Consider the following 14,631-nt stretch of genomic DNA (forward strand, 5'->3'; position numbering starts at 1 on the left):
CCAGATGGCATCAGGAAGGGAAGGGAGGGGAGGGGAAGCGGCTGCTGCCCTGAGCCCTCAGCACTCCTGACACGGGGAGAAGTTCTCTGTGTGCTCTGGAGTTCCTGCAAAACCTCTTCTCCCCACCCTAGCTGAGAGCAGACTCAGCTTCCAGGCAGGCAGGGAGAGTGGTGCCCTGCAGGAGCTGCTGAAGGGTTTGTGGTTCCTTCCCTGACCTGTAGCACACCACACTGCAAAGCCACTGTAACAGAACTGAGGATAAATAGCTGAGCCTTCTGCTGATAATAACCCAGAAATCTGGCACAGAAAGGCACTGATGCCAGACTTTTATCAACTCCTTCCCTACAGCAACACAATAACAAGTTTACTGCTGAAATACAAAGTAAAAATCTTTTTAGGAGTTAATTTCTTTTGTTATATGAATATTTTGATTAAGGTCAATGCAGATTTTGTAGTTTATTACAGTATTTGTTATTACATCTAATAATTGGATTCCTAACCTAGAGGTGATGTGGGTTTTATTTAACTGTGCAGATGTGAAGGTAAAGATCATCATCTGGGCTCTCTTCCCTCTGAAGGTTGGACCAGGTGAGATTTTGAGGTCGCTTTTGAGCCCCTCCAGGATCACAGCAGAGAACTGCCACAGTTTTGTCTTGGAGAAGGAAATGGGGGATCCTGGGAAAGCCAGAGCTGAAGCTACTCTGTTAATCACTCAATGAATCACTGCTAACATTTTATTTTAGTAATGAGGGATATTTGGGAAGAATAGTCCTGCTTAAACAAATATTTCCTGCCAGCAGCTCAGCGTGGAAGACATGGTGCTGGGAAGTGTTGTGCAGCTCCCAGTTACGTCTGAGCCTTTGTTTGATTTAGGGATTTGTACAAAGTTTTTGTTTTTAGTTTGGAATTTTTGCTGTACAGTGGAGACTTCACACTCCTGGGTTTTTCCTGCTGTTGAAAGGAGCAGGCTGCTCTGAGGCACTGCGTGTTTGATTCTGGTAGAAGTTTCTTCTTCCGTTGCATTGGACTCCGTGTGTTTTAATTGCTTCGTTAGGTCTGTGGAAATTTAGCACAAGTCTTCAGATGGATTTTGGCTTTGTAAATTTTATTAGCATCATTAGCAGTCAGGTCATAAACCAGTGTACCTGAGCGGAGTGTTGTGTGTCAGCAGAGCAAGTGAAGTGATTTTGTTGTGGTTTCCCCCAGCTGCTGTGAGAAGCTGATGTTCTTTAGCTCCATTGTTCTGCTGGGAGGTGGGCAGGAAATGTGAAATGTGCCGTGCTCTGAGTCAGCCTCGGTGTTTCTGCCCCGTCCCGAGTTCACAGTGGGTGCAGGAAACGTCTCGAGGCTCTCAGACACGCCGGCTCTGAGAGACCCTTCCCCTGTGCCCCCTGCAACACACACACAGCTTTGGCCTCCTGCTTTGGCCTCTCAGAGCCAGCCTGCTGTGAATTCCCACCACCGAGGAGCTGCAGAAATTTAAACGTTATCTAAAACTCTGCTTGTTGGGAATTGGAGGTGTCATTCCCTTACTTCCTTTTCAGATAGGGATATCTGAGAAATTCTTTTATTCACATTTTAAAAATACATTATGGCTCTCCCATAAAGAAAGTCAGGACATTATTTATTAGAAGCAAATAACTGACTTCCCCACTTGATATTGGGCACATTCCTTGGATTTTTTATTTTACCTGAATGAAAAAGAGGAAGTTTGTGTGTTTTAAGTACATTCAACTGAGCAAGTACTTGCAGAAGCAAATATGCAGAAGTGTCTGTGCTCTGGTGGACAAAAGATACTGTAGGAAAAAAAGATAATTATGTTTAATACTTCTTCATCCTGTAGCATCTGAAGCTAAATCCTTCAGAAACATTGTTAACTGAGAGAGACAGAGCCAAGCTGGGGAAACTGGAACACAACTCCCAACCATTTATTTATACTTTTATATAGGGCTGCTTTCTCTTGTCATACAGTTCATAGTCCCTCATTAACCTCTCCTGCTTCGTGGTCACCTGTATGAGTGTTTCTGAAGGTACCTGGCTGATTAAAAATAAAAATCTCTGAGTGTTCCCACCTCACATTCCCTCAGAGCTTGGGGAGATCCCCAGCAGCCGCCTCTGCCGCATCCCCAGAGCTCTGAGCATGAGTCACCTGGCTCCACTTAAACAAAATCAAACCTTCCCCTTTCAGATCATCTAAATTTGGGTGAGCTTTTAAAATGGTTTTCTTTAAACTTTCATTTCCATCAGTGCCTTTTTTTTTTTCTATTGGGAATGACAAAAGCAAATTGGATAGGCCGTTTTAAAGATATTTCTAGTGATAAAAGCATAATTGTGAAAGACTCTCTTCAGGGCTTTCATCCCAGTTATTATGACACAGAATTGCAGAGAGACACCTGAATATTTGGGTTCTCATCTACAGCATATCTTTAACCAAACCTCAGTGTTTTCAGCCTTTCCCATCACTGTGTTCTGGATGTTCTCAGCTCCTTTTGGGAGTTGAATCAGCTGCACAGGACGAGTCTCTGCTCATCTGGAAAACAGTTGGAGTTGTCCCTGTATTTTTATTTTGTTATGTACCCAATATGCAGAAGAAGATGATTCTGGCTAGGAAGAGGAGGCAGATGAGCAGCACGTGGAGGCTTTGCCTTGGTGCGGGACGTGCAGGGTGTGCACAGAGCGATGTCCCCCTGCCGGGCCGGGGAGCCCCCGCTGTCCAGCTGGGATCTGCCTCCTTGACCTGAACTTGTCGCTGCCCTCCCGAGTGCTCATTCCTGCACTGCCTGAAAGCTGGCGCCGAATTCCTCACGTGTGGCCTCAAAACCAGGCATGGACTTCAGGCAAGAGCCAGCCTTGGGTTTCCTCCTGGACGGGCCTTTCTCGGCTGCCACACAGCGCTGATGTTTTCCATGGCTGTGGAAATGTGTGAAACCCTAAAATCGGGGAGGATGGCTGGTGCTGGGAAAGGGACTCCTGTCCTGGTGCAGTTGCTGAATTGGAGCAGTTTCTGCCTCTTGTTACTGGAGGTACAAGACAGGATAATCCAGGGAAGTTTTCCAGCTCCTGCTGAAGCTCCTGCTCCGGGGGAACGGGGCTCATCCACAGCCAAGCCCGTGGCTGGTCATGAGACACCACAAAGATGAATTTGCACAGAAGTCTGGGAAAAATGACAACTGAGGACACAACACAGAGTTATTGTGCAGATGTTGTTTTGCAGCTCATCCCACTCGGATGAGGTTTCTCTGTTACCTGCCAGCCTGGGAGAAGCAGCAGCCACACATTCAGTTCTTGGCCACCATTCTGGGGCTCTGAAATGTCTTCTGTCACTTCCTTCAGAGTCATTTTTGTGCCATCAAGTGAAGGAGCTTAGGTGCAGGACTCTGGACAATTCACTTTTGACCTTTTGAAGCAGTAAAGGTGGAGTGAAATGTTTTATCTGTTTAATATATATATGTAGTTTTATTTTCTTCCATGGCTTAAAGTGTTAATTCTGCCCATTGAAATGTAATTTTATGGAGCAATATGAGCCGGAGGCAGAATCTTCGATGCCATCAGGACCCAAATGGTAAATAGGCCCTTTCTCTAATTTGTGGGATGTGCTATAACTCAGTTTGAATGTTGAAAGGAAATGGGCCTCCAGGGGAGTCTGGAGCTCTGTTCATTCAACTTCTAATTAAAGTTTTCCCCTCTCAAATTTCACTTTATTTTCCGGGGCTTTTGCTCCATGATGATTATTACCATGTGTCCCATGGCCAGGAAATCATTATCCCCTTCCCCAGCGCAGCCTCTCCGATCCCTCCCCGCAGATGAGCGGGCTCGGGGCAGGCAGAGCGGCCGGAGCCGCGCCGGGAGCCGGGAATCCTTCCAGGACACTCTGATCAGATGTCTGGCGGACAGGATCCAGTCCAGGATTTCCTCCAGCCTATGCTTCACGTTTCAGGAGCCCAGGCCAGCTCTGGCTTCCTATTCCTACTCCAGCAGCCTTATCTTTTTGGGGGCAGGAGTTGTTAGCACAGTTTATCTTGCTCGCTTGGAGTCCTCCCTCGGCTGAGACATGCACTCCGGTGCCGCCTGCTTTTTTCCCCTCTCTCTCTCCCTTTTATGTTTTCTTCTTGTTGTTTTTCTTTTTAAATGTGTCAAGTGAAGAGTTCCTCTTCCCCCCTCTCCCTTTCCCCTCCAAAGAACCACCCTCCAGTTCATTAAAACGCTGGGACTGTTTTGCTCCTGTACCAGAGGGGAGAGCGAAGCCGTGCCTGCATGTGTGTGTTTGTAAAATAGATCCAAAAATGTCCATGAACAGCAGGAAAAGTTCTGGGAGACCGTCCTACTACTACCGACTGCTCCGGAGGTCCCGACTGCAGAGACAGCGCAGCCGATCCCGCAGCCGGAACAGGCTTAGCAGGGGTAATTGCGAGCTCTTTCCTTGCCGTGCTCTGCCCGCTGCCGTAGGTAGGTGAGGGTGAGGATGAGGATGAGGATGAGGATGAGGATGAGGATGAGGATGAGGATGAGGATGAGGATGAGGATGAGGATGAGGATGAGGATGAGGATGAGGATGAGGATGAGGATGAGGATGAGGATGAGGAGGGGCGCTGGCCCCGCAGCCCGGGAGCGGCCCGGGCTCTGCACAAGGTCGGTGTGCGAGGGACTGGGGCCCGCGTGGCTGCTCTAACCCCGTGTGCTGCTCTAACCCCGTGTGCTGCTCTAACCCCGTGTGCTGCTCTAACCGCGGCTTTCCAGCTAACCAGGCTCAGTCTGCGCTCTGCCATTGAGGGAGCTGCCTCTCCCAGTGTTTGGAGGCCTCACTGATGCTTGCAGAGCTTTGGAAAGCCGTGCTGATGAGATGGGCTCTCTCTGCAGAGATGGATGTCTGGATTCTTGTTCTTCATGAGCCGAGGGTCACCAGGGGCTGGAGATGACAAAGCTGAGAACAGTTTAGGGGTAGGATTTTCCAAAGAGCCTAAAGATTGTGCTCCTGAGGCATTGCAGAAACCTGTGGGACTTGAAGCCCCAAATCACTTTGCACTTTAAAAAATCCTGCTCTAAAAGGGCTTATTTGTCCTCAGCAGCAGGAGGGAGGTCCACAGGGGGATGTTTCTGTAGGGCACAGGCAGCCCATTCCTTCTACTGGAGGCAGCAACTGACCCAGTTGCATTTTTAAAACCAGCTATTCTGCCTTTCTCTTTCTTCTGCTGTGAAATAACTGCTTATTGGTTCTTTTCCCTGTTGTTAAAGCAGCCAAAAAGTGGGAGTATGTGAGTGTTTTCCTATTGAATTTTTTCAGAGGAGGGGAGAGGGTTGTGTTTGCCCTGCAGTCTGGCAGTCCTGGTGTATTTATCATGCTGTGAGCCTAATCAAAGCCATTAACTGAAAAGATTTCCCCTTTTCTGTTATTGTGTGAATAAAAAGCACAACTGCAACTTTACGTCAGGTGTCTGTGCAAATCCAGGCTTGGACTTATCCCAATGCAGTTAATTCTGATTTATGGAGCAGATTTTAAACTTTACTCTAGTACTGTAAGATTTAGCTCAGTGCAATGTCCTCTTTCCTCTTTTCCTGGCACTCAGGACAATTTTAAGGATTTTGAATCATTGCTGAGAAAACAATAGGAAGCTAAATGAGTCCTTGAGCTTCAGCTTTTCCTTCAGACAGTGGTTTTCTTTGCATGATTTTTTTGTTGTTTTGCCTGTCAGGGAGGAGTGTTTGTAAACTCCCAAACACGTCCCAGTTCCCTTTCCCTCTTTATTTGTGTGCTGTGCAAAACCAAAATATTTTACTGTCATTTCAGTTACTGTGACAAACTAAATGTGTTCAGTTTCGTTTAGGTAACCCAAAGTGAACTTAATGGCATCATTTGTTAGGAACACAAGGAATACTCAGGCAGATTTGATGGAAATGGGAATCAGCCTGAAAGTTTGTAAGAAATTGGATTTGAACCAGCTGAAATCTTGTTGCTGTTGATCTCTCCTGGAGAATTGTGTGTTGTCTGTGGGATCCCTGCCTCTCAGCAGCGGCTGAGCTCCTCTTATCTGTACATCTGAAAGGGATTTGCAAAGCTGGATGAGAATTTTCTCTTTGTTTTTGATCTGTTTCTGTTGTGCAGTGGTGGTGTCACACAGCAGGTCAGGGGGGGCTTGTCCAGGCTGGGCAGAGATGGAAGTGCTGCAATAATGCAGCAGGAATACTTCCCTTAACAGTTTTGTTCCCACTGGAAGAATGATGAACTGTGGAGGTCTGGGGGCTCCAGGAGCAGCAGGAAAACTCAGGCTGGGGTTGCACAGCTCTGGGAGGGCTGAGACCCAGTTTGGGAAATGGATTTTGCTTCCTGAGGTACAGAGAGAGCCACTCCCTCAGGAAAGAGCTGCTCTGGTGCTTCCAGCTGGGCAAAGTGAGCAGAGTTTGCATTTTGTGTGCAAGGATCTGAGGGAGGGAGGAAGAGCTTTGTGTTGGGACTCCAGCTGGAGCCAGCCTGCTTCAGTGTGCAGAAAAATGTCCAGGACTCAGAGCTGCTGGCAGTGACAGCAGCTTGTTCAGTGGTTCATGTGATGGCACCCTCTGTTCTGGAGCTCTCTGGTCAGCCCTGGTGCCTCTAACACATCCATCACATGTCAGTGTGTCTGTCACTCTGTCCCTTTGGGGCCCAGGCTGCAATATCTGACCAGTGGCACTGCTGGGGAGGGCAAAGCCAGGCAGGAGGGAAAGGCTGCTCTGAGGAGGCTGATGAGATCCTGCCTCCAGCACGTTTAAACTGTGCCTGTTGGGAGTGGGTAAAGCAAACAGGCTTCACTGCACTGCAGATCTCTGCTGGAAGGAGGACAGTGCCTGAAACCCCCAGCTCTGCTCTCACAGAGAGTCAGGATGTGCTGCAGGTAAACATCAGTTAGATAAAAACCTACCTGCAGAACCCCTGGAGCATCTGTTCAGCTCAGAGGTGTGTGGGACTGCAGGAGGAATCATGGCAGTAATTATAATTACTCCCAGGTGACCCATGTGATGCAGTGGAAGGTACTTGGGAGGCAGAGAGGGGAGAAGGAGAATTTGCAGTGACAGCAGCACCTGCTTGTGGCTGCACTTGGATCTGTGGCTTTCTTCAGGATCCCTCCATGCTGCTCCTTATTCATGGACACCATGAAGGGATGGGGGTCAGTGGGAAGGGTTCTGAAATTTCCTTTGCTGACAGAAACCGCTCACGGTTCTGCATTCCCAGTCCCATCTCTGAGCCAATTGCAGCTTTGGCTTCAGGGCTTTCTTGTGTAAAACTCAGCAGGAAATCAGCTGGCATCAAAGCCCTGAGAATTTGAGAACATTGGAGTTCCTGATCTTGAAGGTTTAGTGTTCCTGATCCTTCTGCCTCTGTCAGCCTCAGACATAAATGTCTTGCTCCGTGTTCTGTTTATCACAGATGCTTTTCAAGGTGTTTTATGAAAAGGATTTTTATTAAACAGACTTTCTTCTTCCTTTCCTTTGATGGCAGCTGTGAAGAGAAAACTGACTGATCTTCAGCAAAACCCAGAATTTCAGTGCACTGAACACTGAGCTGCAAGGCCAAGGTCAGGCTGGGTTTTTTTCTCAGCACAGGCTATTCAGATACACATCTGTTGAAAACAGCTGGAATTTAGTCTTTGTCTCTCTGTTTGATGAAATCAAAACCTTTTAAGTGATAAATGAGAGATCAGCTTATACCCAAATAATCAATACCTTGGAGGTTCAGGCACTCCCTTGGGACAAGGGAAGCAGAGATTGGAAAATTGTCCCAGCATGTCCTAGAGTGACATAACAACTAAGGAGGTTTTATTATATTTAAAGGCAACTGATATTGCGCTCACCTCCCACTAATCTTTCCTAGCTGAAAATCTGTTCTGCAGCACATTAACTAAAAGTGATGTTGGACAAGGAATGCCAGCTGGAATTTCTCCCTCTCCACCCCTGCAGGACTTTGTTTTTCTTTTAAGGGCTGGGAGCAGGCAAGTGAGGAGCCCAGTAATAAATATTAGCAATAGGCTTGGGTTTGTTTTTTTTTTCCAAGGGTGGTGTCTTTTAAATGCCAGGAAAAGGAGACCTTCCTGCTTTGCACTTTTTAATGATCATTACTTTGTTTTTCAAGTCTCTTTTGTGGCATTTTCTGTTTCACCACAGAAGTCTTGCAGCCTTTGTGGCTTTCATTGAAATTTTAACAGCATGGCTGACAGATGCCCATAGAAAAGATATGCAAAATGTTTAAAGCTGTGCTGTTTATAGGAAATATTCACTGACAGCTGTGCTATTTTTAGCACCACCAGTGCTCCAGCTGAGACTTTGCTGTGTTTGTTCAATGCTTCATTGTCTAGTAAAAATCGAGACTAAATTTAATGACTTGGGAAGTGGTGTGTGGAGGAATTCTGGAATTGTTTTGATATTAAACAACGCTTAAATCTCAGAATCCCTTTAATAAGCAAAAATTTAGAGTGAATTTATTGCAGGCAAATTTATTGGACTGACCCTTCAGCAGGAAGGAGGTGGCAGCAGTGCCTTGACTCCCTTTGCTCCTGCAGCAAACCCTGACCTGCCCCACCTCCTCCAGCAATGCAGGAACATCCACACTCAGTGAGTGTTCTCTGAGAAATTCCTACGAGATCAAAAATGAATCCAGTTGTAAAAGTTCCCCTGGGAAACCCCAGTGGGACTCTCTCAGGAGCACTGTCACTTTTTGCCCATCTCTCCTTTTATCTCTGTTTGCAGCCCTCTCCTCCTGGCAGTCCCATCCTTTTCCCTGACGGAGTTCCTGAGAGGGGCTGACTGCTCTGCAAGGAGTGAAGGAGCAGATTTGCTCTCGAGTAATGCACAATGAGTTTTTATCTACAAGCTGTGGGTACTAAATGAGAAAGAGGTTAAAAACCCTGGTCTGAGTCCAAACTAGAATTGCTTCCAAAAATATGCTTCGAGGGGTTTCAGCAGACTTTTCATGATCACTCATGTATTAGAGCAAGTTTGTCTCCTTACAGCTGTGGCAGTCCAAACAATTTAGACACAGAGCTGCCTTTTAAAGCTTTTAAACCTGTATTTCCCTTGAAGGTCTTCTAGTGTGCCACTAATCCCCTAAGTTATTGCACTGAAGGCACTCTCTAATCCTTTAATTCACTCTACTCTCAATAGAGATGGGAGCGAGCTGGGTCAGGGAACATTCTCATTTGGCCTTTATCAGTTTTGCTTTTTTCAGCTCAGACACTTCTGAGCGTGGTTTGCTTTCCTTTGCAACACTCCAGAGAGTATTTTAGAGTCAGACACAAATTGTTTGTGTGTTTGTGTACATGCTTGTGAAAGAAGGTGGACAGAACTCCTGACTCCTGTCACTGGTTTGTGCAGCCCCGGGGTCAGGCTGAGTTCCCTCAGGCCCCTTTGGGAATCAGAGAATGGAAAAATGGATGGTTTTTTGAGAACTGTGAACCATTCCCCATTTAGGTCTGGTGAGGGTCAAGGAGCAATGTCAACCACAGGTAATTTCTGGAAGCTTTTTTCCCCCAGACCTACACAGGAGAGAGATTCTGACTAATGTTTCTTGGTGCTGAAGGTAAAGCTTTGAGGTGATGAGCAATGCCAGACAAGTGTTGTGGTTTTACTAATAAGCATAAACTCTAGAAGACTTGTTAGAGCAACACATGGCCTGAATTTTGCAGGTTTGTGCTGCCCATTGGTTTTTTCCTTGCATGAGGGGCATGTTCTTATTGTAGGTCTGGTTTGGAGAGCCAGGCTGGGACCACGAGCAGCTCCCAGAGGCTCATTAGGAATCCCAGGCTCTCACACTGCTCCAGAAGTTCATCTTAAGTTGAGCATTGAAGCATTCAGTTGGATGAAAAACATGCCCTGCAATTGTATGGACTTGGAGAACACTGACAGCAATAAAGACAACCAAAGTTTTGCTTCATTAACATTTGCACTGAAAGAGGAATCCTCAGATGCTGAGCACTTAATGTTTCCTTTTGAAGAAACCAATTTATGTGAAGTGCAAGTTTCTTTTGTACCTTACATGCTCATATTTTTGGTTTCTTACAGCATTTCTGCATCACTGAATTTCTTTTAGAGTCAGAGATCAAGCTTGGGCTTGTTCTGAAGTACCCAAATGTGCTAATAGGGGGACTGGTGTAAAATTTGGCATCTGGAGTTAAATTACAGGATGCTTCTTGAGCTTCTTGGTTTCTATAGGAACAAGTAATAGTCATCCTTCATGATTAAGCAGTGTCCATGGTAACCAAACGAGCAAGTTTTAAATGAAAGATCTTTTCCCTTTACATTTTTAGCAGTCAAAGGTTACCAATTATTACCTTTATACCCTTAGACAAGAACACATTTTGATGGGGCTGGTGTGTTTGAAGTGAGAACATTTGGTGTTCATTTACCTAACTCTGCTTCTAGGATCAGCTAAAAGTCTGGTGAACACCAAAAGGAAATTTCAGAGAGTGGGGTGGGGTGCATGAACCCTCCCAGGAGGGTGAATGTTGGTCACTAAATTGCTGAATTGCTCTGCAGGGTTGCAGTGTTGCTGTTCAAGTGCCCATTTGCTCCTCCAAGTGACTGCAGGGCAGTTCTGGAGGGAGAAATCCCAATACAGATCTGGCATATTTTTTAGGATGGAAAATGCAAATGTCAGTGTTGGTGTAGGTAAGAACATTCTCCTGCTCCCTCCTGTTTCAAAAATAGGTTGGGAAGTGAAAACACGACTGGTTTTTAATGTTCCTTGTCTCTCCTTGGCACTGGTGTTGTTTGCTTGAAAACTGCAGAGTGAGTGTGCAGCTGCCACCTGCGAGTGTTTGCAGAGCAGGTTCGTGGGAGAGGAGCAGAAATACCCACCCACCCCCAGAGGAAATAAAAGGATCAGTCACAATAAATTAGGATTTACATTCCACAATTTCTAATAGTGAAACAATTGCTGAGAGAGTCTGAGCAGCCAGAGGAGAGATGGATGGGGAACAGCAGTGAGCAGGGATGGGATCTCAGCAGTGCCTTGGCACAGGGGGCATTGCCCAGGTGTGCAGAGCTGCTGTGCCTGACACAGCTGTGCACACACTCACATCCACACACAGCAGAGGCACATCTGTGCAAAGGATACCACTCATTTTATAGGCATTGTCTTCTATTAATGCCTGTGAAGTGCAGGAGACTTGTTTCTGTTAGCCAGGGGAACTCTGAGGCCTCCTGCATTAATGTTTGGAAAACCAGAAAATCCCTCTCAGCTCTCCCTAACCCTGCCCCCAATCCCTGACGTGAACTGGAGGAACAACAGGGGTTCCAGACTTTGCTGTCACTGCTGCTTTGAGTTGCTTCCTCATGACAGATATTGTATTTTGGTGGGCACAAAAAAATCACTGCCATCCATTATTTAAAATCCAGTATTCTTCTGTGTTTCCAGTGAAACTGTCTCCTAAATATCCAGTGTTAGATCCCAGCCTTCTGCTTTTTTGAGCAGAGTTAAAGTTCCTTGGCTGTTGAGACAATCTGAGGTGGGTGAGCAGGCTCTGGGCATTGAGACTCTCTGAGGCTGCTGTGACAGCCACATGCACCATGCGAAATTCAAACCTTAATGTTTGGTCTGTTATGCAGATGGATGTGAACAGAGATACGTGTGTGACCCCATTTATCTCTCTAATGAAATGCCATCAATAGAACATCTGTTTCTTTGCTGTAGAAGATGAAACCTCTGATGAATCATGCTTATAAATTAAGTATTTATTTATTTAATTTGCATTTTACCAGTACAGACCTGTTCCAGCAGCCACTGTGCAGGGCTGGAAGAATGGCCTGGGAATGAGCTGTGGGAAGTTTCCATTTCTCCTGAGGGTGCCTCATGTGAAGGGAGCTGTTCAGGCCTGCTCAGCTCAGCTGTCCAGGGCACTCCTGGGGAGAGCCCCTGCCAGGCAGGGGACAGAGCCACCCTGTCCTGGGTGCTATGTCCAGGTGACGCCTCCAGAGACAGGGACAGCAACTGCAGAGCACGGAACTTTCTCCTTGCCCTCAGATTGCCTCTGTGGATAAAGTGCTGCAGGAAAGCTCGTGGTGACAGAGCAGAATCTTTGCAGGAAGGTTCAGCATGATGGATGAGCCTAATTTAAATCTTCCCAGAGCTGACTCCTTGTTCTCCACACTCCGTGTTGCTTGTCTTTATCATCACATGGGAGGAAGCTGATGTTCCACCTCACTTTATCATCCTTTCCACTTTAACCAGGGTATTGGCAGTCACCACAGTCTGGCCCCCAACCAGGATAGAATTTCAGCTTTTTCTGATGTATTTTTTAAGTCTGAGCTTGATTTCAATTTCGCCCTGGAGAAAAAGCTCCTAATGATATGCCGTTAGCAGAGGAGGAATTTGTTCTGTGGATATCATAGCAGAGCAAGATAAATATCATACATATTTTATTTTAGAGACTAATAATGAAAGAATAAAAATACCAGCTATATATACACATATCTAGTTAAAAAATACCAGGCAGTAAAACAGAGTTTGTGCTGTGGGCTGCTCAATCAGCATGATTTGCTGTTTATCTTCAGAAGGGAGGGTCATTTTCTGGACACCTTCATTTCTGTCCCTGGCACAGGTCTGGGACTGTAGCTGTGCCTCATGCACACAGATCTGATCTGGTCTCCAGGCTTTTAGCACTCAGAAGCTGCTGAATTTTCAAACCTCTCACAATGAGAATTACCTCAGCTTTCCTTTCCCATTAGTGCTATTCTTTTCTTTCCCTTTTTCCCTTGGAGAGGGATTTTCCTTTGACAAGTAGGTTTAATCTGTCTCCTCAGGATGTGTTCACCTGGATTTCTGGAGGGCAGGACTTGCCCTGGTCTCTGTCAGAGTGCCTGGCTGTGCTGGGATGGCTCCAGAGCAGGGAAAGTGCAGGGAAAGCGCAGGGACAGCTCAGAGAAGGAGCAGGGAAAGAGCAGGGAAAGTGCACGGAAAGCTCAGGGAAGGAGCAGGGAAAGAGCAGGGACAGCTCAGGGAAGGTGCAGGGAAGGAGCAGGGAAAGAGCAGGGACAGCTCAGGGAAGGTGCAGGGAAGGAGCAGGGAAAGAGCAGGGAAAGCGCACGGAAAGCTCAGGGAAGGAGCAGGGAAAGCGCTCGGAAAGCGCAGGGAAAGCGCTCGGAAGGCGCTCTGAGCTCCGCTGCCCGTCAGTGCCCCACAGCCGCGGCACAGCCGGAGGATTCCCCGCGCTGCAGCTGGGCCAGCCAAGGGCCTCCAGCTCCACCTAGTGAGGCACCGGGGCCGCGGCTGGCACGCACAGCCCGATCCCGCCGCTGGGCCGGGCACGGAAATCCCAGCTCAGCTTTCCCGGAGAGGGGGGCACCGGCACCCGGCAGCCAGAGCCCCAGAAAGGCAAGAGAGGAGCCTTTGCTGCTTGCACACATCAGAAAGCACCGAGGCAGATGCAGGGAGAGGAGTTCTCTTACTGGGTAATAGAGAAAATAGAGGAATAGATACATATCAAGTACTCAGAAAAATAGCAGAGCTTTTTTCAGTCCTAGATTCAAGAGCCATTAATAGCACTGGCTCAGAGCACGATGAGGAATATTAAATCCATGATATCCAGGAATCTGCCACAGAGATGAGGGGAGAGCCATTAAAGTGCACAGTGTGCCGTGGCAGAGGTCAGTGTCACTCCAAATCATTATTTAACAAAGAAAAAGCTCTTCTTTCAGGAGTTCTTAGTCCCACTTTGAGAGAAGATGGTAACAGGTTTTAGCTGAGGGGACCAGTTTTCACTGATGTGAAACCATCAGTGTGTTCTGATGTTTTCTGGGATTTGTTTTCTGTATTCCAGCCACTTCTAACAAGGCTCTTCAGTTCACACAACTGTCCCAGCCACCGTTCTTGGAGCTGCAGAGAATTGTGTGGCTCTAAGTGGTGCTTCAGGTGTGCTTTGCTGCTTTTAGGCAGGGGCACAGTCATCAGAAACACACAGAACGTGGTGCTTTTGTACCACTGGAGTCACCTGAGAGGGAAACAAAGGCACTGGTAAGAAGCTGGCTCAGTTTGGTGTCATTGCTGTACGTATAGACTCAATTGTTTAATTCGAAGTGTTTGGTGCCAGAGTGTAGCCCAGAAGGCAAGTAATGATCCCAATTTATTTTTTTGTTCTGTATGTAAACAGTTAGATAAGGGAGAGGGGTTTTTACCAGCTGTAGTTCTGTAAACAGCGTCCTTAATTGTCTGGAAAGGTCATGAGAGCATGAGAAAATGTGAAACTATTTCTGCTTGGAGCATGAAATGACTGGGGAGTAAATCAGTGATTCTGATGTGGAAGAGTTGTGGGTACAGCCAGGGGGATTGCTGGGCTTTATGGAAGCTTATGAATGTTTAAGCCAGAGATTCTAAGATGCAAAAAGAAATAATTTTATTCTAAGATAAGAAGCAGGGGTGGCATGGCTTCCCCTAGGCTGGAGAACGCCCTCTCTGTGTTCATTAGCTTTGCTTTCAGAGGAGTCTGCTTGTTCAGAGGGCACCAGCACCTGCCCTCAACTTCTGCCTCATGACCATTTTCATTTAAGAGTCTATTTTATTGCCTAATAGAGGTTTGGTTTTTAATTAATTTTGTGTGGTTCTGACATTAATGTAAGGGATCAGCTGGAATTCACAGGGTCAACAGGGCTCTGGGTGATCCATTTAATAAA

The 14,631-nt window shown here is 46.7% G+C and overlaps 1 protein-coding gene across 3 annotated transcripts in view; it reads left to right on the plus strand.

Moving 5' to 3' along the window:
* Positions 1–14,631, plus strand: part of DAB2IP (DAB2 interacting protein) — a 151,087-nt gene that overhangs the window by 26,164 nt on the left and 110,292 nt on the right. Inside the window, exon 1 of one of the 3 annotated variants that reach the window (XM_063174541.1) lies at positions 4,013–4,401. The exons of the other annotated variants lie outside the window; for them this stretch is intronic. Within the exon in view, the coding sequence (XP_063030611.1) occupies positions 4,284–4,401 (118 nt within the window). The 5' untranslated portion in view covers positions 4,013–4,283. Of the gene's footprint in view, positions 1–4,012; positions 4,402–14,631 lie in introns of those variants that run through there. 3 annotated transcript variants of the gene reach the window in all.

The sequence above is a fragment of the Melospiza melodia genome, chromosome 22 (assembly GCF_035770615.1).
Source record: "Melospiza melodia melodia isolate bMelMel2 chromosome 22, bMelMel2.pri, whole genome shotgun sequence".
NCBI classification, from domain to species: domain Eukaryota; kingdom Metazoa; phylum Chordata; class Aves; order Passeriformes; family Passerellidae; genus Melospiza; species Melospiza melodia.